Here is a 24,117-nt window from a genome sequence, read left to right as displayed (position 1 = left end):
ACATCCTACAGACCCATCAGTCTCTTAAAGACCATGGGTAAGTTATACGAACGTATAATTGTCTCTCGATTAAGAGATTATGTTTTTTCTAATAATCTCTTAATAAACGAACAGTTTGGCTTCCGCGCCTCACATTCCTGCGTACAACAGGTGCACCGCTTAACGGAGCACATACTTAGCGGCCTCACTGCTAAGCCACCCGTAGGGACAGGAGTGCTATTCTTCGACGTAGCGAAGGCATTCGATAAAGTCTGGCACAATGGCTTNTGGGTAAGTTATACGAACGTATAATTGTTTCTCGATTAAGAGATTATGTTTTTTCTAATAATCTCTTAATAAACGAACAGTTTGGCTTCCGCGCCTCACATTCCTGCGTACAACAGGTGCACCGCTTAACGGAGCATATACTTAGCGGCCTCACTGCTAAGCCACCTGTAGGGACAGGAGTGTTATTCTTCGACGTAGCGAAGGCATTCGATAAAGTCTGGCACAACGGCTTGATTTACAAGCTTTACGAACTCGGTGTGCCGGACAGTCTCGTGCACATCTTACGTGACTTTTTATCGAATCGCACCTTTCGTTACCGAGTAGATGGCTCCCTCTCCTCCCCCCGCCCCATAAGAGCCGGAGTCGCCCAGGGCTCCGTGCTCTCGCCCATCCTCTTTTCATTGTACGTCAATGACATCCCCAAATATCCGCATACGGATTTAGCCCTCTTTGCGGACGACACCGCACTCTACAAGTCCGGGAAAAGTGAGGCCAAGTACTTAGGTGTCACCCTCGACCAGAGATTATCGTTCGCTCCGCACCTCAGACGCGTCTTGAGCCGTGCGAACCACTACATCCACCGACTCTACCACCTAGTTGGAAGGAAAAGTAAATTGTCACTTAGAAATAAGTTGACAATTTATGTTACAAAACCTGCATCCGTCCAGTGTTGACTTACGCCAGTCCGGTGTTTGCTCACACTTCCTGCACAGACCTTAAGAAATTCCAGACCCTCCAAAACAAATTCTTACGCCGAGCCGCGGATGCCCCGTGGTTCGTGCGTAATACGAATCTCCATAGAGATTTCGAGATCCCATCGATTGATCACTTTTTGAAAGAAGCCTCTCGCCGCTACTTTGATAAAGCGATCAACCACAAGAACCCTCTTATCGTTAGCGCCGCCACGTATACACCCCAGAAAGATGTCGCTGCCCAATACCGACAACCTAGGCATGTCCTAGACGACCCGGACGNTGAAAATTCATCAGTTAGATGAGCTAGAAATGTTTACTCCCGACGTCTCTACCATATCACATGATGACCCAAATGACGTTATGGTCTCAAACATGACGCCATACTATTCCCCAAAGTGACTTAGAGGATGAAAAAATTCATCCATTTGCAACATTTTGGAGATTGAAAAGCTCCTCAAGCTACCAGCGCGCGTCCCTTCAAAAAAAAAAAAAAAAGGCCTTCGGTTCAGCGTTGAGGAATTATAATAGGGAAAATCATTTTCGTTTGAACCCCATCGAATGACCAAATTGATTGATTTAATGCTGAAGATACTGAAGAAAATGTATGTTTAGTGTTTCATTTAATGCTCTTCAAATTATAAAAAGTAAAAAGAACCGTAACTTTAGACTTTTTTATCTATACCTATCAAAATGTATGGTTACCGCACGTTTGCCAAGCTCTTGTATATTGCACATATCTCAAAAAGTTTGCGTTGGAATATATCCCAAAAATATGCACCCTTCGAAACTCAATGGTTTGTATGCAATAGGAGATCTCTTCATTTTCGTGGATTACAAAAAGGATATTTCTTTATATAAAGTCCAAAAGGGGAGAAAACGTATTATGGTGAGTTATTGTGTACATGCGGTCCAGAGTTTGACCGCAGAAACATATTTATTTATGTCAGTTTCAAAACTATTATTAATGACTGCTACTCTTTATTTAGTTTTATTATCCTGAATTAAATAAGTTTCTGTGACTCTACTGTGTGTAAACTTTTCAAAGTTAAAGATATTTAAGCATCTAATATTTTTTTCTTTTGTTATAGGTGGCCTGACCTGATCATCAATCGGTAAGTGAACATTTTTTAATTTTCTAATTAATACAATGACATGAGCTCACTTCTGTACTGAGCTATAGTTATCGACGTTTTAAAAAATATTTTTATTTTTGTCATTAAAACCGTGTTTCGCAATGAAGCGCTAAAATGTTTTTTGCAACAGAAATCATCTTGTATCTGGTTCTTGCAGTAATTAAGTATTGCAATTTGCAACATGACTGTCGCGTCAATTAAATTTGCACATACCGAAATCTGTTCTATTCAGATAATCTTATTGCCGCTTTGAATCTTAAAGGACACTAGTTAATAATGCGATTGAAAAACCTCATGAAAATTCATCAGTTAGATGAGCTAGAAATGTTTACTCCCGACGTCTCTACCATATCACATGATGACCCAAATGACGTTATGGTCTCAAACATGACGTCATACTATTCCCCAAAGTGACTTAGAGGATGAAAAAATTCATCCATTTGCAACATTTTGGAGATTGGATGAAAAAAACATTTCCAAGCAATACGAGCAATAGTGGAAAGTTTCGTTGAATTTAGGAATTATAGAGGGTTAACTGAGGAATATTTTGTATTTAAAAACAAAATTCCACTAATGGACGATGTAAAATATAAGAGCCATATCAATTAATTTATTATCAGTTACAAAAGCACTCGGCTCAAACGTTAAAATTCGTTAAAACTGTATCTAATTTGCATGTGTATAAGACTCCCGCGCAGATGGCGGATAAGGCGGCTGTCGATTAGAGCTATCGGTAATGTTACTACTGCAATCCGTTACTCGGGATTACCCCGCTGATAAAATTAATTCGGAAAGATTATTTTTAATGCAGTGGGATTAATCGTTTGATAACAAAACAATAATTACCTAATTGACAAGATACTGATTATGACTGCGTACATTTTCAATTATAGCATAATTATTAATTAAATTCATTTGAAATATTTATTTATTTATTTTATTTAATTACACAGGTTTTATACCTTATTACATATTTAAATATAAATGAATTTAATTAATTATGTGTACCTGTACCTAAATAAAACCAAAGAATGTAAACTTCCAGGGCACATTTTTACTTCGGTAGGTAAGTGAAATTTATAGTGATGTGGATATTTTAATTGCAAATTCATTTAGATTTTAAGTGTTTTTAAGTGAAAAAAGGTCGAGCTGTGCTCATAAGTAAGTACTTACTGTGCATATTATGTACAGTCTTCATAACAAATGTCGCGTTCGGACTTATGTTTGGTGACTCTCTATTTAAATTATGACGACCTTTCTCTGAGAATAAAGAAGAAAGAGAAAGAAAGAAAAAGTCTTTATTTGACAACTAAAATCATGATGCAAATGTGAACCTCATCGCACGATGTCTTATCTTCAAAGACTACTATTTATATTTAGAGTTTAGTGTCGTTCGGCTAAACCTCTCTAATGTGCAGGCGCCTCGAGCTCGCGGCGTGATTGCATGTAATTGCATCTCGATCGAGTCCATTCGCGCTTTGTTTTATGTGCGTTTTGTAATTGATTCGGCGAGGCATCGATAATTCTGCTATGAGTTTAGGGTCTAAGCGATAAATGTAATCGATGATAGTGGTTTTGAGGACTCTTCAGATATTTTAAAAGTTTAATCACTTCAGTATATTAAAGTCATATCAATACGGCCATAACGATATAGGAAAACCTGACTTAGATCCTAGGTAGGTACTAGAATGTTTATTGTAAACCGACTTTGTTATTGTCAAATGAACGCATTAAATAAGGCGTTATTTAGGAGAATAAAAAATATTACCTACGAGTATTTGTTGATAATTAACTAAGTAGTCATAACTTAGGTGAGACTTTTTAGCAGGTAGGTGTTATTAGTTTGTATTGTAGTTTGTACTTTAGATGTCCAACAATAGCAAACCCTATAACTACATATAAAGGTTGATAATAGTTTTAAGCCCGTATTGCTTAAGTGAAGCAGCAAATTGAACGCACAGCGTTGAATAGACCTCTGTGATAGATTCGTGTGTCACTCTGTGCGTCCACGCGCACTGTGAGACCTCATAGTAACGTTTGTGAATACGGGCGTTAGTGTGTTTCTTGCGCTGTTTCTTTTCGGCACTGGCCTGTATTGTTGTTTGTAGAGTTTTTTTTAATAAAAGTTATATCGGGATCAGGAGTGTAGAAATGCTTTTTAAATTCAAATTTAAATACATAGTTTATTCAGTACATAGGCCCTTTCCAGGGCACTTATACACGTCCCTCTTCTTCGCTCTTTAAAAGCTAAGTTACTGAACTAAATGAACTTAATGCATTTTCTACGGAACCTCACCTGCATGACCCTCTCCCCCTTGGCCGGCGTTCCTGTAATTGATTCCGCCCGGACACCGATAAGTTCTCGCGTCGTGCTGGACACGCGTTTCGTTTGTTTGTGAATGCAAATTGCGTTTAATGACGCGTTCCTTTTGCGTTTTGTTTTGGTGATGAAGTAATTGGAAATATTTAATAGCGATGTGTTGTGCACACCATTTGAACCACGAGCAATAAATACGCGTTTGTTTTTCTTTGGGCTAGTGCAGTTGGAGAAGCTATAATCAGAATGATTTTATTGTTGAAGTGCAATTTTATTGGTTCCTTATTCAATAATATGAGTTTGTAAGTCCTTCGAAAATAATGTAGCATGAATTATGTACTTAAAAACAAAATTGATCAAAGAATTTCCTTTGCAAGAACCAGATTTCAACCCAACTTGGAATTACGTTAATTTTGGTAACATTAATCATAAACTAAGATAATATTAAAGTACTTTACGTACGCTACACGGTTCTATAATAATTTAGACACAGAATATAACGTCAAAATACACAAAATGAAATTATTTCAGATTCCAGGAATTACTTCAACCACAATATCCCACATAAACACAAATAATGTACCGCAAAATAAGTTACATTTCATCTCCATAAACCTGGTTTGCTTAAAAGCATTTTCTGGAAGGTACAACATAAAAATCCTAACGTGCTTATCCTCATTTGGAAGAAAATAAAGTTAGACTTTTGTATGTGATTGTGTACGTTTGGTTACTTATGTTGTTACGTATGTGTGTTTGAAATTAAGGGTTTCCAGCCGTGTTTCCATTAATTAATCAGCGTAGAGCGGTTAATGAAAACTGACTGCTTACATACTGGGTGGTAGCAATGGGTCGGGTATTGAGCGTTTCAAAATAAGGCGGAGAATTGAATCGTGCTCAAATTTCAAGGTCCAAGGTCGTAATTGGTTGATGAATTACACGCTTGAACCTGTTCTTAAGTGTAGATTCGTAGTTTTGTGTTTTATGAAACTTGACTTGAGGGAAAAGTTAATTTTTATAGTGTTGCTATAAGTAGTAAAGGTATTTTCTTTGATACTCCTCCTTAACATAGACGACTGAAACGGCAATCTTTTTTTAACTAATCTCAACTAAATGATGCCAATAGTAAGGTTCCACTTAAAAATATTCCTTATCCAATTAAGAAATAATGAAAACTCATAATATTTCCTGTTCGCCCAAACCTAACCCATCGTTCGGAAGTTGGGCAGAAAAGCAAACCCTTGTACCTGCGGGTAGTAAAACATAATGGCAGGTACTCAAAACGGGAGGTAATTTTCATGGGCCTTTATTTGTGGGAGCAGCCCGAGGGCTACACGTGTGGGATGAGAGATCATTTACTTTGATGACATACGCACTGCATAGTGTAATTAATCCCATAACAATATTGCAACGTGTAATTGATTTTATTAGTGATCTTTTGTAGAGGCTGTTAACAATAATAAAACTAGTTGTTGTCAAGTTTGGATATTATAAAGAAATAGCAGCAATATTTTTAAATAGCGATACAATTACGTGGCTTAAATGTTCATAATATACGTAAACTGAAAGTTCATAAACTAACTGTGCCTATAGATTTGTACAACAGTTTTCAATAAGAGATTCTTATTCTTAAGTTTTCTAGCTTGTAGACTATACTGTATTTTCCACTTTCTAGATTTACCAAATGAACTTACATTGCACTATAATATTTTATATCCCGGAAAGTCAACAAGTGCGCGTAACAGCAAATATTTTTGTCCCAATAGAATCTCTCGCGTACAAAAGCTTCGTTCAAAAGCTCATATAACTTTATGCTCTCTTATCCAGGAGATCGGGGCTAATCATTATTTATAAGTGATCCAGGCCTACCTAACCCTCCCTTACCATTTGTAAGCTATCTAAATTGATATTATTACGGCGTCATTATATTGCACGCTCGTTATTTTTTACGGTAAGTGTCAGTACTGCTATAGGTTCTGTTTGGGGAGTTAAACCCAGAATAAGGGAGTATTTATGTAGGTATTAGAGTAGTGGAGTATTGTAGGGATGGGGAAATATTAGTGGGTAATATTGATTCAATAGAACAGTTATTCATAAAGGGTCGTAAAAAGCAATTTCCTTTTAAGATTATGTTTTTGGTGCTCAGTCATCACAATGCGTAAATTTTCCCAGTGTTGATGGGGCCCAATGGTACTGTATAGAGGCATTTAGGCTTTGAATTCTTGATAAACATTGATATGATTATTGATAAATGTCTATGTTGTGCAAATTGCATATTTTATAATAACACCAATGTCTGCTACACTGACCATTTTTAAATCTTATTAGCCAATTGGCGGAATTTTCTTCAATTTTTATAAGGCAACAAATTATGGAATTTCATGTTGTAGTAGTATTTCAAACAGGCGCTAAAGCCTTATCAAATAGGATCTATAAACCACTGTATTATTAATTCAAACTGCATTTATTTCAAATGTAGGCTATCATGTAATGCACTTTTAATACCAGGGCATTATATTCCCACATCTCCAATTGCACGATAAGTACTAATACTCGTAGCTTCCCATTGTTTCCCGGCTTTGTCCGTTTTTTCTGAACCGTGGTTAAACGCCGGCGCATTGACGACGGAGACGTGTAATTTTTAACGGAGAACTTCCTCACTTTTGGTACAGACAAAACAAACAAGCCAGTTTGTAATCATAAATATGATTTTAAAAAAGAGTTGCCCAATTTTTTACAGCTAAAATAAATAAGCCAGCATAATCATTTCGAAGGTAAAGAAGAAGAATGTCTGAAAACTCTATTAGAAATCGACTACTGATTGGAGGAGATATCCTATCTAGTTATCTATCAGTTAAGATCACTACATTGACCTAGTTCTAGCAGCAGTTGCTACTATTAAGTATTCTGTGGTAGCAGTGACAAAGGCCTATTATCCTAGAGCTGACTCCTCATACTTACAATTTGCAACTTAAATGTATGGGTAATGCAGATTTCATATTATTTTGCGTTTTTATCTACATTAAAAGTAATTTGTAAATAAGGCAGTTTCAGTTTTATACGGTTTACCTGGCTGATTTTGCGTCTTAGTGAATGACATAGAGCCTATCACCAAAACATTAAGGCTTTTATTTATGAAAATTTCAGACCGTCTGTTAAATTTTTGCTGTGGCATGTATTTTTTATCTGACAACACACTCGCGTATGCTTTGCATAATTAGCTACAAAGTTGCAGTTTTATAATGGAGCAGCGGAACACCCGCGAGATAATAATGGCCTTTGGACAGCCTTTTAAAGGCCTTTCGTGAGGTACATTTCAATTAGTATGAACATTTGCGGAGCAGTTGGGTCGAAGGGAACTATTTTAATAAAGTGGTTAAAACTGTGTTGTAGCATTTGAATTGCGTAGTAGACGAAGCAGCTTATTGATTGTACTTTTTATGAGCTGTTAAAACGCGACTCTCATTTACATTTTTTAAGAAGAAAACGCTACCAATTTGTGAACTCAAATGATTAATAATAAAAAAAGAACCTTCTAGCGCAGTCGGGTAAAAACAGATTCTTTAACAAACTGAAAATAACTCGGTTTTCAGGACTAAAAAAAAAGTGTATCTTTAACCCCCGAAAAAGAGGGGTGCTAAGTTTGACGTGTCTATCTGTTTTTAAATAAGTTGTGCCTTGGTGTTATTGGTTATTGATGTCAACTACTCAATTAGAGGGTTGGTATTTATTTTTATTTTTCGGAACGAGTCACCGATTTTTTTAAAGTGCCAGCAAACCGGTTTGTATTTGAAACAAGTAAAAATGCCTCTAAACCTGCAAACTTGTTTGCGGCCCGCATGCGATGCTGGCCGTTCGATGCTGCGCTCCAGAAAAAATATATTCACCTTTTTTGAATTCGGAATTCGGTTTGTTTTCCGCGCGACATCGCCGACAAGGGATCGCGCCATGTGCGAGCGCTTTTCGGCCATAACTGAATTATGTGTTAGGGATGACACTTCTAGTTTGGTTTAAAAGCCTTTTTCCACGCATACGAGGCCCCTGAATTATTTATTTATTTATTTACATACATAAATGACAAATTAAAATGTTCAATAAAGAATACGCTGCAGATCTACCCCCTTACTAATAAAACTTACACGCTCGTTGATCAGTGTTTTAAAGTGACGTTTAGTATGGAAATGTCATTTTAAAACAGTGATCAACAACTGTGTAACTTTTTATTAGTAAGGGGGCTAGATTGTAAGTCACAAATTAATGTGTTCTTCTTTTCGTGTCGACAGCAAACCTACAGTGTCAGCCCAAAATTAATGTGTTAAAATCAATGACGTAAGATAAGTAAGACTTTGAAAATTTATATTGAATTATTTTGTCTGTAATGGTGTTTTGTCAGTGAAAAAATATAGTAGATAGATTTAAATATGATTTCAATTGCTGATTTGGCAGTTTTGGCACACTGACAAAGGAACTCGTCTCGCATTGCTGTAAAAGTTTTGTTTAAATATATTGCCAACCCTAGCTTATCTGTCACCATACAATCGGATGACAAGCTTTGCTCCGCGGGTATAAAGTTGAATGTCAAATATACTCAAAAACGAGACATCGAATAGTGGAGGGTTGGTCCCTAGGTCCCTCCGGGCCTCTCTGGACCGATCTGCGAAACATTGGATTCGCTTCAAATATTAATTGATCGAGTTCACGTCGTGTCAATTTTTTTTTTTTTTTTATGCTAGCCAAGGCAGGTATTTGACCGCAATCGCACCTGGTGTTAAGTGAGATGCAGTCTAGACTAGGTCAATGGCGCGACGAAGATGAAAAAGGGTTATGTTTAGACTAGTTCCGTTGAATTATTTGACAAAATGATACTTTTCGCTAATTCAAAGTGGTTTTTGGTAAAAACTATCGAATTGTATGGAAATATAGCTTCGTTTTCGCTATCCATTGTCTGGCGGAGGCTTTAAACGACCCGTTATTAATTCAATCAAACCTGAAGTAATTTTGATCTATGTATTTTATTAAGACTGATTTGAGACTGACCTAACGTTGAACTTATTTATTTATGTAACATAATTGAATACTAGTGTAGATCAATTCTACAATATTCTGATGGTAACATGAAAGCACAATATGCATAAATCCTTAGCATCATTCCTATTCACCGTATCATAAAAAAATCTTTTCGTGTTTATGAATGAAAATTCGTTCGGAAATCATTCATTGTCAAGTCACTGTCAAAATTGAAATAGACATTTCTCACAACTGTACAACTTTAAATTCATTTGCCGTAAATATTTTACACAATGTTGTCCTACGAAGACAGTGTAGCAGAAAAGGCATGCAACCTCGAGTGCATCCAAGACCTGCCCCCAATCCACGAGTTTGTGGGTCCAGTGAAGATAGTACTGATGGATGTGCCCAAGGAAGTCTACACGAGGAAAGCCTGCCTAGCAGCGTTCATAGGCTTGGCCAGCATCTTGATGGGAACCACCACTATGATAGTCCTTTTCTATACTCTCGGATTCAAGACTAATTTGATGATGAACTTGCACATTTTACTTTGTACTATTGGGGTAAGTTGCTTTCCATGTTTTAGTATTGTTTATAGGTATTAAAGGTTTTTTTTATCTACAACGAGGAAGCTCTTGGCCTTAGGTTAAATTATAGGTGCATGCACTATAAAGAGTAGTGATGATGGAAAATAAAGCGGGAAGGGGAGGTAATGATTAGAATGAGTTTGTTCCGGCGTTTCTTCTCAGCACTTGCCATATGTTTGTCTCGAAGCGCTGGTAGGGCCCAAAAGATAAGGAGACATGTAAAGTGCCCCATAAGGGCTACCTTTTTCTTTTTTTATTATTTTTTATTGACGTTCATAAGTGCCACTTGTGGTCTAAACTGAATAAATATTTTTTGATTTTGATTTTTGATTTTGAATAACTTTCCGCTTTGAAGTAATATGTTCAAATACAATGACTTTTACGGTTGTAAAGTAGGTATGCATGGTTCGTAAAAAAATATAAAGCAATATTTTTTGTCCTTGAAACATTGCTATTTAATGAATTAAGTATTTTTGTCACTGATTACGGAATTTCATCAAAAAAGTAAGGAAGTATCTTATGCTTTAAAACCACTAGCCTCACTTTTCAGTACCAACTCTTCATTCCGTCAGCGATCTTGATGGTGAACCCCCTCCACGGGCCCTCGTCCCCACTCAGGGTGCGAGACCGCAAGTTCCAGCATCTGTTCCTCCAGATCTTCGGGCTGGGCTGCGTGACAGCTGGTTCCGTGGTCGTCATGCTGTTCGGAGGCGGCTCCTTCAAGTCTAGGCTGACTTTGCATTCTATGGCGGGTATGAGGCAACACTACAATCCGCCCGAGCTAACTGCGCACCTCTGAAAGCGCTCTCACTTAGCCTAGGCGCAGACCACCGATTTTTAGTTGGCCGATAGTTGGACCCGATTCTAATTTGTATGAAGAATCGCCCGATGTAATGTGCGCACTTTCATACATGTCTATACTGATTAACAGCCCGACCCAACTATCGGCCGACAAAACGGTTGATGGTCTGCGCCTAGGCTGACGTGCACAACTCCCCGCGTTCGCCCCGTCTGTACCAGAGCACAGAATAATAATAAGTACTACGTACAGAAGTTTTACTTCGCGAAGGTATTTAAAAAAATGTATGCTCAATGTCATTAACAATATGGTGTAATTTAGCTTGTCTCAAGAGTCAAGCAAGTTTGTCAGAAGTTTTGTTGACAAACGTCAGTGATCGGTACTGCGCCGAAGCTATAGGGCTGACTTCGGTAAAATGATGTGACGTGAGGTGCCAATCTGCAGAAAATGGCGGAGGAAATACATGATTTAGCATGAATTATCATGAATAATATTAACTACTTATTTACCTCTCAGTGTCTTGAGGCAACTTAAAAAAGTACATTCTGTGTTTTTATTATTATTTAGGCAGTTAAATACTGCACAGTATTTAGTACACCATTTTCTTTATTTTTTTCCATCATACACAAGAATACGCGTGCGTGAGTCAATGTTCGCTCGTATGTGAGGCCTTGTCGAATAGTACTCTTGTAGGGGGCAATCGTGCGTGTTTTGTTTTCGATGTAAACTCGCGGAGATGAACAGGCCTGACCAGAGCTCGATGTGACGTCAGAGCTCGGTGTGCAGTTAACTGGATCGGATTATTCGTTCTTGTTCTAAAGTCACACCTATTATCATTACTTAAGATGTCGCGGTTTTTAACTTGTGGCAACGTTAGTCAGCTTTAATGCAAGTTTTCCAAATTTAGTCGACTTTCATTTCTTCAGCTTTTCCCCTTAATTTTAAATGCTCCATTTCAGGGTTGGTAGCGGGCGGTCTTTCTGCTGTAGCTGCTCTAATGGGGCCTGGTGCTTACTTCTCGAAGGATACCGGTACATTGGGCAAAGTCGGCAAACGAACACACACCATGTTCGGCATGCCAGCCTTCCTCGCTTCGTCAGTCTGCTTCATCATCGGCATCATGACTTCGAAAACCTTCAAGGCTTGGGTGGTGTTTTTGCCTGATATAAAGTACATTGTAATCGCCTTTTGTGTTGTGTACACTCTTATTATTTTGGCTACGCCAGCCATGAAATTCTTTGGTAAGACACCTTGAAGCAAATAAACATTTTCTTGAAATGATTTTAGTTATTATTTCCGCCATGAACTCAGAGTTGTTATTAAGTCACCACGAATGATGTCATCAGATTTAATGGGCAGCCTGATTTCATTTTGAGATATTGGATCAAAGTATCTTTTAAATACCACCTTTACACCAACCTAAAAATTTATGGGTGGCTAAAATACTGAGTTCATAGTCGAAAGATTGAAAAAAGCAATCACAATTGACATATTTTTCTGTAATGTCAAATTGGTTTCACTTTACATTTCAGTTTTGGGTCGTTACATTTTTCAAATATTTTAGGTTTAATATTATTTTTTGGTGCATCACAGCAACATCTACTATTGAAATGGAGTTCTCTAAGAGTGAAGTTTTAACGTGATCGAAATTGGTTATGGGAAACAAAACAATACCTGCTCCAGACAACACAAATCCAGCAAGTACGCAGCCTGAGAACACTGAACCTAAAAGCAGTGCCCCTGCAAATAGTGCTTCTGAAAGTACTCAGCAACATTCATTAACGAAGTCTGGTCGAAGTAAAGTGAAGAGACGCTTGAAGTTTGCGCGGGCTTTGAACATTTTAGTGATAGACCCAAGGGAGTACTGCTGGACCGTCTGGTATGCCGTAGGCCTGGGCTTGGTGCACGTGTCCATTGGAGCTGTGAATATGGTAGCACTGGCATATTCAGGGCACACTGGAGACTCTCATGCTATTCTTTGTACTGTTGGGGTGAGTTTAATCAAAGATTAAGAATTAAATCATTATTATCCTGCTCATAGGCCCGTTGATAGATTTTTTTTTTAATATATTAAATAATGCAATCTGTCTCCTTTATGGACATTTAGCAATATGTGTAATAAATAGTCATCTTTTGTGGTCCAGGTCCAATGACAAGGCCACGTCAATATAAAAGGACAGATTCGCACATGTCCCTGTCCTGCTTGAAATTTGCCGTATTAGGTATTATTGACACAAATCTAGAGGCGTTCTTCTTTTCAGTCTTGAGAATACCACTCTCGGTTTCATCAGCTCCACTGCAAGCTCGTTTACGTGGTTTAGAATACGGTCTCTGTATTTAGGCATAACTTTTAATATCTCTTCCTTTACTGTGGGAATTCCTAAGTCATGGTGTAACCTCTCATTGGTTATGTACCAGGGCGAGCCAGTTATAATTCTCAGAAGCTTCGATTGAAATCTTTGCAATATCTCTAGGTTGGAATTTGCTGCAGTGCCCCACAGCTGGATACCATAGGTCCAAGTCGGCTTCATAATGCACTTATATATGAGAAGTTTGTTTTCTAGAGACAACTTTGAATTTCTGTTTAGCAGCCAGTAGTACTTTCTGAGTTGTACGCCAAGTGCTTTGCGCTTAGTGAATATATGTTTTTTCCATGTAAGTCGTCTATCCAAGTACAGTCCAAGATATTTAGCTTCCTCGGCCTGTGGTACTACAACATTATTTAAGGTAACAGGTGGGCAAGACTCTTTCCTCAGCGTATAGGTGACATGGACCGACTTAGTTTCATTTGCTCGAATTCGCCATTTCTTAAGCCAAGTCGAGATGCTGTCCAGGCTTATTTGCAGAAGATCAGAAGCTTTAGTGGCCACTTTGTCAACGGCGAGAATAGCCGTATCATCAGCAAAGGTACCCACCCTTGCACCCTCTGTCACTGGCAGGTCAGACGTAAACAGTAGGTATAATGTTGGACCCAATACACTGCCCTGAGGGACACCAGCACAGATCTCCTGAAGATCCGAGGCATCTCCACCATAGCTCACGAAAAAGCGGCGCTCATGTAAGTAAGATTGTAAAAACAGAAAGAAGTTTATTGGTAGATTTTCCTTAATCTTATACAGGAGGCCCTCGTGCCAGGCTCTTACTTAACATAAAATATATTATGTGCTTGTAGTCCAGATTTTTTTTTACATTTCTTTCACTTATTGGAAAAAATTGTCTGCAATCCAAAATTTAGTACAATTTTTGTAATTAGCTGTTGAAGAGCTAGACTGTGTCTTATTTAACGATTTTATGTCATATGCTCATGCACGCATACAGCGATCTATGTAGTGAACGAGCCGGGTGAGCACACAGCCTACCTCAGAATGGTCCAGTGCCCACCCCATAAAATCTTAGAAATAGTAAATCTACATATTTTATGTCCTTGATGAGACTAAAACCCTGCCACCCCCCCCTGCTTCAGGGCTTTTCATAATTTTTTTTCCGTAGCTGGCCTGTTGGTAAAACGAATTAAAATAACGAGATACATATTTATGTTAATTCGATAACACCGGCGTGAATAGTTCAATTAATTTTTAAATAAAAAATAAGTAGGGCATCACTAAAAGTGCTTTTGAGTTCGGCGTTTCATTTAAAGCAGAATTTACTTTTATAAAAATTATTAAAATATAAACAATCTTATCTATATTTATATTTACAATTATGAGTTAAGATTAAGCAGATAATTTATTATTAGTTTTCATTGTAAAATATTCTTTTTTTAATAAAACAGCGTAAATAATCAACTTTTATGTATATTAATTCAGTAGAACGGAATGGGTAAAGTTGTTGATGACATTGTTGACATAAGAACAGTTGACATCAACAAAAAAATCCGGATTTGCCGGTCATGGAATTTTAAAAACGCCCTAAATAATTTAAAATAATGACTGACGATGGATAAATCTACGTTACAGGTTCGTTCTGTGAGTAGAAAGATTTGTATTTCTTATAGTTTAAATTTATTAGAATCGCTAATGAATATTTTCGAATGGTTCGTTTTTAAAGGCACCACCTATCTTAGTTTCAATTTTGATGATAAATACTCAATTAATTAAAGACGAATCGCTTTTTTAAGATGGAACTACCACAATATTTAATTCTCCAGAAATTCTTTTAACGCTACACTAACATCATTCATTTCTTGGGGTAGGTAACCTAAACGTACCTATAGTTTCTCAAAAGTTACAGCACAGGTAATTTCTGAAACTATGTTTTGAAATTACCTACTGTAATATTATATCCAATATACAGTACCTACCTACTCCTTTCACATTCTCTCTGTTAGTGTTAGGTATTATCATAAATCATCAAATAACTAGGCCATAGGTATCAATCAAACTTTAAAACTACTCTTAAAAATAATGAATTAAAAACATTTTCTTTTCTACATAATCTAAGTATACTAAAAATGACTATGCCTAATAAAAAAATAATCAATGGGTCAAGAGATCATGATTTTTTCATCCAAAATATTCTTACTGAACCATACTACAACTCCTTACTTTAGTCTTCTGTTTTTAAAGACTAGAGTTAAATATTAATATAGTGTTAATAATATACTTGTCTGTTGTATTATGATTAGGTGTTTATCCAAAGTGATGTTCCAAAATTCATAAGGTCAATGTCATTGACCTTTTTTCAATGTATGAATGATGTAAAATTCTGATAAGCTCATTTACATAACTTCTTTCATATTATTTTTGCCACTGTTAGGGAGGGAATTTAATCTGAACCCAGTGCTGAGAAGCTATCCAGTAATTTAGTCAGTTTCATACTCAACTAGTTAATAAGTAGCACATATTCTTATTTCTAAATACACATGTTTACCTTGGTAAACTGAAATAAAAATAAATTCATCTAATAAATGCTTTACCATTACATTAAAAATCAATTAAAATTATTTATAATAAATAAATATTTAATTTATTGATTATTTCAACTATATCAATAAACAAAGTATTAAATTCCATCAAATTGCTTTTCCTTATGAGTAATGGAAAACTATATGTTTTGATGATTTACCTTTAATGATATCAGCATGGTTTTATGCTTAAAATATTCTTTTAAACTGACAAAACCAAAGTCACCTTTGCTCAGTACATGTAAGGTTTATTGGCATCACTTGAATGAGCTAATAATTGCTTAAAACTGAAGTAAACTCTTGACAAAAAAATATTACTCATTTAAAGACAAAATTAAAAACATGGAGTCATTAATCTTTATCTTCATACTAGTTCATACATATGTTCTTACAGACTGTTAATATATCTTACTGTTGTCATAGCTTTAAAGTATTTATAAGAGTGATTTATTTGTAATGTTGCCAATTCAGTTTGCCACACCAAACCAACAAAGAAAGAGCAAATCTCTCCATGACATCAACTCTCTAATGAGTTGTGGGCGTAAGTAACGCAAGTTCAACGATACAGTGCGAATCACCAAGAATCTTATTTAATTCCTCGTAAGGTTCAAATTTGAAATGTTTTTAAGCTAGTTTAATGTGTCTAAATTCAGTTAAATTGCCCGTGTTAGTACAGTGAACCGCAATATGAAATTAGCAAGTCAAACTATCATATTTCTATGACGATAAGGAATGTTATGTCTTCCAGGCCACTTATGCTCCTCTAGAATGTCCCGGTTTCCGAAATGGATATGACTCTGAATATTGAATAAGGAAATCTATTATATTATTGTCGCGGTTTTCGTTGTTTTCGCGGTGGCTTCGTTATCTGAAATTCTGATAATGCTTGATATCAAAACGGCAATCATGTCTAATTCGATACTTAGCATAAAGGCGAGATACTTAGGTAGGTACTTTCTAGCTATCTAAATACATATTTTGCTTATCAGGTTCTTATTAAATTCTGGATTTGTCAATAGATATGCAGCTCAACCGATAAGGATGTAGGTATAGGTACGAGTAGGGTTGCCAGGTCCAAAAACACAAAAGCCGGACTCTGTGCGTCATTTGGCCGGACATGTGACTGGGGGGGGGGGGGTGGTGCAATTAGTGTCAGGCCGGACAACACAATATTTGGCCGGACAAGACCGTAAAAAGCCAAACATGTCCGGCTAAAGCCGGACGCCTGGCAACCCTAAGTACGAGTGTAGTGCAGTGACTTGTGAAATGGCCGTAAATAGCCAGGATATCGGCGGTCGTCGTGTTACGCAAGTTGCGTATTAACTCTTCGCTGACTGAGTAATGAATGCTAGGGCTGGGAAATGAGCTTTGAAAATTGTCCTAATGTCTAAGTAAAACAATCTTGGGTAGCATCATATAGTAGATCCTCGCTATGTGCTCTCTGTCCCTGGTTTTAAGGTTGGGCTTTAAGCGCGTTTTTCTTCTTCATAGCTTTAGGCTATGAAGTTTTCCTTCATCATCATCATTACTTCAGTCGGAGGACGTGCACTGCTGAACATAGGCCTCCTCCAATGATTTCCAGATTGTCCGGTTGGTAGGGAACTGCATCCAGCGCCTTCCTGTCTACCTTGTGGGTGTGAGTTTTCCTTAATCTAAAATCATTCTATTTGGTTGGTCTTACAGGATATTTTGCGATTTCCCGTGCTTTAATGCGTCTCCAAAGTGTAAAATATTACATGGGACAAGTCAAAGACTATCTCCAGTAATCCATCATTTCCAAACATTATCAGTTCGCTTCAAATAAAATAATCCATCACCGTGACGGTATTCTTTAACGAAATGGCTGTCAAGCTTTGTTAGCCACTTCGAATAACGTACACCTTGCAAATAAAGTATCACCTCAGAAACGTTAGACGGAGCTCTATTGCTGCTGGCAAGCAACGCGGTCATGGCCGGTTGTCGCACCGCCTGCTGTGACGCTCCTCGGTGGACCTGTGTAAGGGCTAGCGACACTGGGATGAGAAGACGCGTTCAGATTTCACAACGCGGTTTACCGACACAGATGCTGTTTATTTAAGAATATTAGTTATTTGAATTGCACAAATTACTAATAGTCCCGTTAGCCCATCGTACTAAGCTTGTGTTACAAGTGGGCTCACAACAAAAGTCAAGCGGGCGGGATACGAACCCGCGTTCCTCGGATTTCGAGTCGGCTAGTCTGATCCCTTTACCATTCGGCTATCGTGGCTTTATGGTTTACGAAAATCTGTATCAAATTCTGCCCATTAATGATGAGCCTTATGCAATGCTTAGCGTGTCTGCTATAAAATGCAACAATAGTTTTTTTGACAGCCCTAATCGCAAAAAAAGTTTAAGCCGCTGCCAAAATGCGTCCTTTGAATTGGTGTTATTTCTGGTAACCATTGCTCCCGCAGCTACACGACAATCTCCATGTTACCTGTTTGGCATTGGCTGGTGCTGTTTTAGAAACGCGCACGTTACGAGAATATGAGCCGGGCAAATTGTAGTCGACGACGGTAGTGTTTAATAAATAGACATCGGATTATATGCATTTGCATTATTGCATATGCAAACGCATATAATGCTATTTTTATAGCGTTATTGCATATTTTGGTACTTTTTCATTGACAGTGCTTATTTTAGTATTTATACGTGTTAGACGTGTTGTACTTCGCCGCCGTCCCCACACCAAAAAACGTTTCCTGGATTTGCGTTTTATTATCGAAAAACATTCGCTAAAATTAATTTTTTTTAACAAACAATAAATCAAATTCATGTTTAAATGCAGTTTATGACATAATTTTTAAATTGTCACTATTAATATTTTTAACTATATTTATATGTATTGTCACAAAAATTAATATATTTATATTGTCACAACAATTACAACCAATAAGTACCTATATAATTAATTAATTATGTATTGTGAAAATAAAGTTAATTCTAATAATGTTTTTTTGATTGTGCATATTTTGTGCATATTTCGCCCTTTTTAGTGCATATTTGCATGCATATTTTGGCATTTTGATAGTGCATATAATCCGATGTCTTAATAAACATCTCGGTTGTTTTAAGGGGTAATTATACTCCCACGTAGGCTTACGTAACGTTTCGGATTAGCTTGTTGATGGGAAGAATCGCGGTCAGGGCCGGTTGTCGCACTTCTATGATATTTTGTGTTTGGGAAAATAAGATAAGCCATTTGAAGATAAAGATACTGAACATCTGAGAATTATTTGAAGCCGAATTCTTCTCTACTTCATTATTTTGTTACTGCAAAAAGAAACGGGCAGTTTCACGGTTTACTCCACGTCGCCCTTTACTACATTAATATCTAAGTCTAGCCTTACATCTACATCTAATATGGAAAGAAATCTGCTTCACAGATAACGTTTTATGCAAAATTCATAAGGATTTATATTCATGGCGGAATAATCATGCCATTTTATTGTTTACTAGCTGTGCCTGCTACTTTGTTCGTGTGGATTAAAAAAAACCAGTTAGCCAAGATGTCGATTCAAGCCACGATAGCCCAACGGTGAAGGTGTTGGACTGGCCGACTTGAGATCTGAGGAACGCTGGTTCGATTCTGCCGCCGCTGGACTATGTGGGGAAACCACTCGTAAAACACGGATATATTTAGATCACCAGGAGAGTGGACACTATTAGTAATTTGTGCAAAATATTATTTAAAAAACTTTTTACCTAATACTTTAGTAAAGACAGATGCATTTATGTACAGCATGGACGCTGTATGGGTATGGTCCGAATGCCTTCGTGGATTTATCTAATGTCGTGACCGTCTAATCAAGTGAGGTTGCGGGACCTATGACTTTATCTACAGTTTGCATACTGTTGTTAACTCTTATTCTTATCTTTCTTTCCTTTTCAGAGTTCCGTACAAGTTTTCCAAAAGACTCGTAACCTGGACAGGTCACGTGTGAGAAACACGTGTCTCATTTGCTCAGAAATTCATTGGATGAATTTGATTTTTGGTAGAATGATGTTTAGTGATCTAATGAAGAACGATCAATAGGACACTTTCTATTAAAGATACATTTTAGGCCTATCGGCATCATTCCTATATTACGATGGCTTAATAAATAGTTAATTAGTCATACATGGTGTTAATGGTGTATGACTCGCAACCTTAAGTTTGCCGTTTTTTTGAGCCAAGTGGCAGTCTGTCAGAAGAGTGACTCTGTTCTGACTGACAATCCCAAAAAACCTCTATCCTCTATCAGCACTTGGAACAGAATATTCTGAAAATATCTTGTGGAAAAAATATGTAAAATTTTCTTTTTCCAAGAATTCCCATCATTCAATCACCCCGTTTAGTGCGATAACCTTCGGTGCTAAGCGGGAAAATCGCTAATGGTTAGTAAAGTAAAAATAATTTTGGCAAACATATCCCACTTCCTTGAACTAGTCGAATACCCGTGTTATTCTACATTTTCTTGAAATAAACCAGGAATAACAGCGAACTCGCGATTTTTATTTTTGAAAATGTTGTTAATTTAGTTTTTGCGCATTTACACATATTATTCTTCTGTTACTTGTTTGTTCGTGATTAATGATTACTTCGATTAGTCCAACGTTGACACTGGTATGTAAAAAATACCAGAACTAGAGTCAATCGCAGGTAAATAATTACGAAACGTGATTCTTGTGTCGCCAGCATGTATCTTCTTTCATCTTGACGGCTGTTGGATTCAGATCTAGCCATCGAATCCTTTCGTAAATTCTTAAAAATATAGTTTTTAGTGGGTTGCTCTTTACCGGTCATGCACGAACATAATTATTAGAGACGTTAACACTGATGATAGGACTCTTAAACAAACTGGTAGTAGCACAGTGAACCATGGAGAGCTTAAAATGCTCAGGAGTACACTAACGGATGTTGTTAGAGATTGGTTAGAAAGAAGTTCTCTACAGAAGTACTTAAAGCTAAAAAGATAAACGGAGGCAGTGAGCTTCAAATGTAACATTTGTTGCAAAATAAATTACCGGTAGTATTTAGCATTAACAATACTCATGTTATTAATAGATTATACCTTCATTAGAACTATACATAGCTTAGTTGTGAAACCATTGTTTACTACGTTTCAAATGTCACAAGATACCAAAGTCATAGATACGACGCTTGTTGCAGTTAGCCGTGCATTAAATCTGGTTCTAACTGGATATCGCAGTGAATAGTTCTAAGGTGAGGTAAGGTGCAGTGCCCTCCTTTTACCTTCAGTAGGTGGCCGAGAGCCTGTGGAACCCTGAACGCGTTCACGAACCCGCTGTTTGTTTGTATCTATCACTTTATTTTGTTTAGGTGTGCACATTTTGTAACCGACTAAACCAGTTTCAAATGAGTAGGCTGACAAACATTCTATCTTATGGTTGCAATCAACATTTAAATAGATTACTTCTTGTCTCAGTATTCTTCATTTGTATCTTTTCGTAGTTTCCAAACCCTCAACCAATCCCAATTTTATTTCCCCAACTTGAATATCACAGATTAGCATTGATAATTTGATATTTTCAGTTTTGAAGGTTGTTTTAGTAAAAACGTTGGACCATTTGTTGGAGATACATACGCGCTATTTTGTTCAACATGTGGAATATCGGTCGCAAATTCATTCAGAAAAATGGAGTAAAGTATGCATTGACACAATTGCGCAGTGCGACACCTGTGTTACTATGCTTTCATGAATATAACTATGGGTGGAAGGAGGAGGGAGGGACAAACAATAATTGTAACCGGTTTTAGCCGCTTTTTTTCTGTTTTTGTAAAGACAGCTGCTTGTATAAGCGCTTACTCACAACAATCATTCATAGATTGTTCAAAAATTGCGTCGGGGTTTTTCACGAAATGGGATTTCAGGTGCGGCACAGGTAAAAAATGTATACTTACATAAGTGAAATTTTGTATCTCAATATGTGTTATGTAGAAAATATTTTTCGCAGTAATTAATAAGCTCCAAGCATTGATTGCGCACACAATTCTGTATTTCTCATCATTACTAATACCAATATTTGCGAAGGTGGCAAAGGCACGCCATTGTCATGTTCAGCTGAATCTCGATTATCGTGTTATTTACAAACAAACAAATGTAGAATTGCCTTCGTGTAGTAGAACAATACGCGGCCTTTGGAAACTAGGGCAGTAACCTATTCCCTTAATTTAAAATTCAAACAGCTCCTACTTGCAAAGATTGCTCTGTGCACTCAACGGATCTTTGCCGGTGTCTTTTGAATCCGAGAGTAATTGAAACAGAACTTTTCCAATATTTACTTGTGGAATGTTTACTAAGCTTACTTTGGAAAGTTGAAGCAGTCGAACAATTAAATGACCAATTCAACAAAACATCTTATTCGGTTACTTATTGTGATTCTATGAAATCTGCTGTAGTGGTGAGTAGCAGCAAGTATGTAATTTGTGGCAACTGTCAGAACAAGAAATGAATTCACGTTATTTTACAAATTCGTAGTTTTAATATTCTTTAAGATAAGTAGTTTAAGATAGTTGACAAAATACTAGACACGACATTTTGATAATAAAGCAGTCAGACGGTGCTTAAAGTGCATTATGACCTGTTCTGGCTCTGGATTGTGCAATTTCTGATGCAATAACAAGTAAAATTGCTTTGCCAAAGATAATTTCTCATTAACGTCTGTTATTTCATTGAACGTGATCATTTAATCTGGAAATTGCAACGCTTAACTCAAAATTAATCTTAAAATGAGGGAAAACTTCTGGAAAAGTTACTACAAAACAAATGCCATCTGTTTTCGTTTTATGTGAGCCTGAACTCTACAAAAAAGGTGACAAAACTGGAGTAGGTATGAAATTCATAATTCTGTTATCAGGGGCACATAAGTAGTTCAAGTAGATTCAGTGTTTATGATTCGCTTACGCGATCGATACCATATGACATTGACCTACTGTTTTATTTAATTATTTTATCGCTTTTATTAGCTTTCCATTTTTTTCGTCCTCTTTTGGGGCTCGATAATATTGTAGCATTGTTTCAGTAAAGTCCATGTCATCTAAAATAATTTATTGTAGCTCATGTGTTACTATTTATTCCAGAATGTATTTTATTTTCCTTGTTGTGGGTTGATTGTCCTCTAAAGATTTCATGATTCTTGAATTTTGATCCTTTGCTCTCATACATTTTTATTAGATTCTTGGGGTGCATTTAATCGGAGGTGATTTTATTACAAAATGAGATCCCCGTCAATCATTTGGACCTTTGACTTTTTGACCGGTCGTTCTTCGGCCAATAAACCTAGGATATCTCTAGAAACATCTTGATTTTGTGTCCTTCTGATTGTTATTATTACATATTAGCCATGGCTATACATTTTTTGTTACAAATTCAATTTCCTTTTTACATCAGTGTTTGGGGCTTTGTATAGGAACTACGTGATTTTTTATCACGGTAGTGTAGATAGTTGAGCGATTAAGGTCGATGGTTTTAAATTCACCATAATCCTTGACCCATAAAGCGTCAGTGGTGCGCGACAGTCTGTTTAGCTTCAGTAAATATTGGCATGCTCGTGGAACACCCATTAGCTATCTATAGTCTCCTGTGAATTCATCTTAGCTTGGGTATAAAAGAGAATCGGAAATTGACGGAGTTATTGAATTTGATTCAGTAAGGTTTGAACGTATATTGCTTTCTTTTGGAATTGAGAATTAACGTGAATTGACAGCAAAATCGTAACTTGTCACCTTTTCTGTACAAAGTAATTATCGTAACTATGTGGTTGAGTAAGAAGTTGTAGAACAATGTTCTATGAATCTTGTTTCCTCATGATGCAAATTCTTTATAAATAGGCTCCTCTATATACAATTTTCGTGATAAACCGGAGCGTTCATTTACATAACAAGAGGTATTAATGTCTTCCTACGACCCATTTAAAAGTTTGCATGCACGTGTAAAGAGTTCTAGATTTTTCTAATGAGATTTATGTTGAGAGTATGGTGATGCAATCTATTCAATGTGTTTTTCAAGTATTTTTGGTTCAATTGTTGATGCTAAAACAGCGAATGAGCTATTTTAACACAGACGATTTGCATAATATTGTGAGTTTTTAGTTTACCTATGTTCTTGAACTTTATCTATGCTATTTACAAGACAGAGTGCATTTTGGATTTTTGTAAATGTCTGGATGTTTGTAGGTGCTGATGTGAAATTGATACTTCTACAAAATTCACTAAGATATTTCATACTAACTAATTCTAGACTAGACCAACAACTGTATTAGCTTTTTCCAAAACAATCCCTTGAATAAAAAGATAACTTATTTAAATAAAACTTCACGCATTTTGGCTAGAAAAACCACGTTCACGTTGAATATTTATCATAGACTCGGAGTCCAACAGTTAACTGC

At 36.7% G+C, this 24,117-nt stretch overlaps 2 protein-coding genes and 1 long non-coding RNA gene across 3 annotated transcripts in view; all 3 read left to right on the top strand.

Moving 5' to 3' along the window:
* LOC114352492 (uncharacterized) overlaps positions 1 to 1,049 on the top strand; it is a 2,530-nt gene extending 1,481 nt beyond the window's left edge. Inside the window, exon 2 of the long non-coding RNA XR_003655863.1 lies at positions 772 to 1,049. This is a non-coding gene — a long non-coding RNA (uncharacterized LOC114352492). The remainder of the gene's footprint in view (positions 1 to 771) is intronic.
* Positions 1,050 to 9,633: 8,584 nt separating this feature from the next.
* LOC114352490 (uncharacterized) lies at positions 9,634 to 12,063 on the top strand. The gene is made up of 3 exons (XM_028304117.1): positions 9,634 to 9,979; positions 10,554 to 10,755; positions 11,762 to 12,063. Exons 1-3 carry the CDS (start codon positions 9,710 to 9,712, stop codon positions 12,055 to 12,057), a joined length of 768 nt encoding a protein of 255 aa, XP_028159918.1. The 5' UTR covers positions 9,634 to 9,709; the 3' UTR covers positions 12,058 to 12,063.
* A 2,620-nt stretch (positions 12,064 to 14,683) lies between these two features.
* The window catches only part of Lk6 (MAPK interacting serine/threonine Lk6 kinase), a 77,488-nt gene continuing 68,054 nt past the window's right edge, over positions 14,684 to 24,117 (top strand). Inside the window, exon 1 of the mRNA XM_028304092.1 lies at positions 14,684 to 14,767. The gene's annotated coding sequence lies outside the window, so the exon portion shown is untranslated. The remainder of the gene's footprint in view (positions 14,768 to 24,117) is intronic.

Source organism: Ostrinia furnacalis, unplaced genomic scaffold, assembly GCF_004193835.3.
Source record: "Ostrinia furnacalis isolate ACB-3 unplaced genomic scaffold, ASM419383v2 OfSCF1376, whole genome shotgun sequence".
In the NCBI taxonomy this organism is placed as follows: domain Eukaryota; kingdom Metazoa; phylum Arthropoda; class Insecta; order Lepidoptera; family Crambidae; genus Ostrinia; species Ostrinia furnacalis.
The sequence above is the reverse complement of the archived record's forward strand: the minus strand, read 5'-3'. Positions and strand labels throughout refer to the sequence as shown.

Bases quoted from the DNA above. Each gene is read 5' to 3' on its own strand.
- LOC114352490 (XM_028304117.1), top strand. From the start codon at position 9,710: ATGTTGTCCTACGAAGACAGTGTAGCAGAAAAGGCATGCAACCTCGAG. The intron at 9,980-10,553 runs GTAAGTTGCTTT...CTCACTTTTCAG, and splicing joins TTTTACTTTGTACTATTGGG to TACCAACTCTTCATTCCGTC. The intron at 10,756-11,761 runs GTATGAGGCAAC...GCTCCATTTCAG, and splicing joins GACTTTGCATTCTATGGCGG to GGTTGGTAGCGGGCGGTCTT.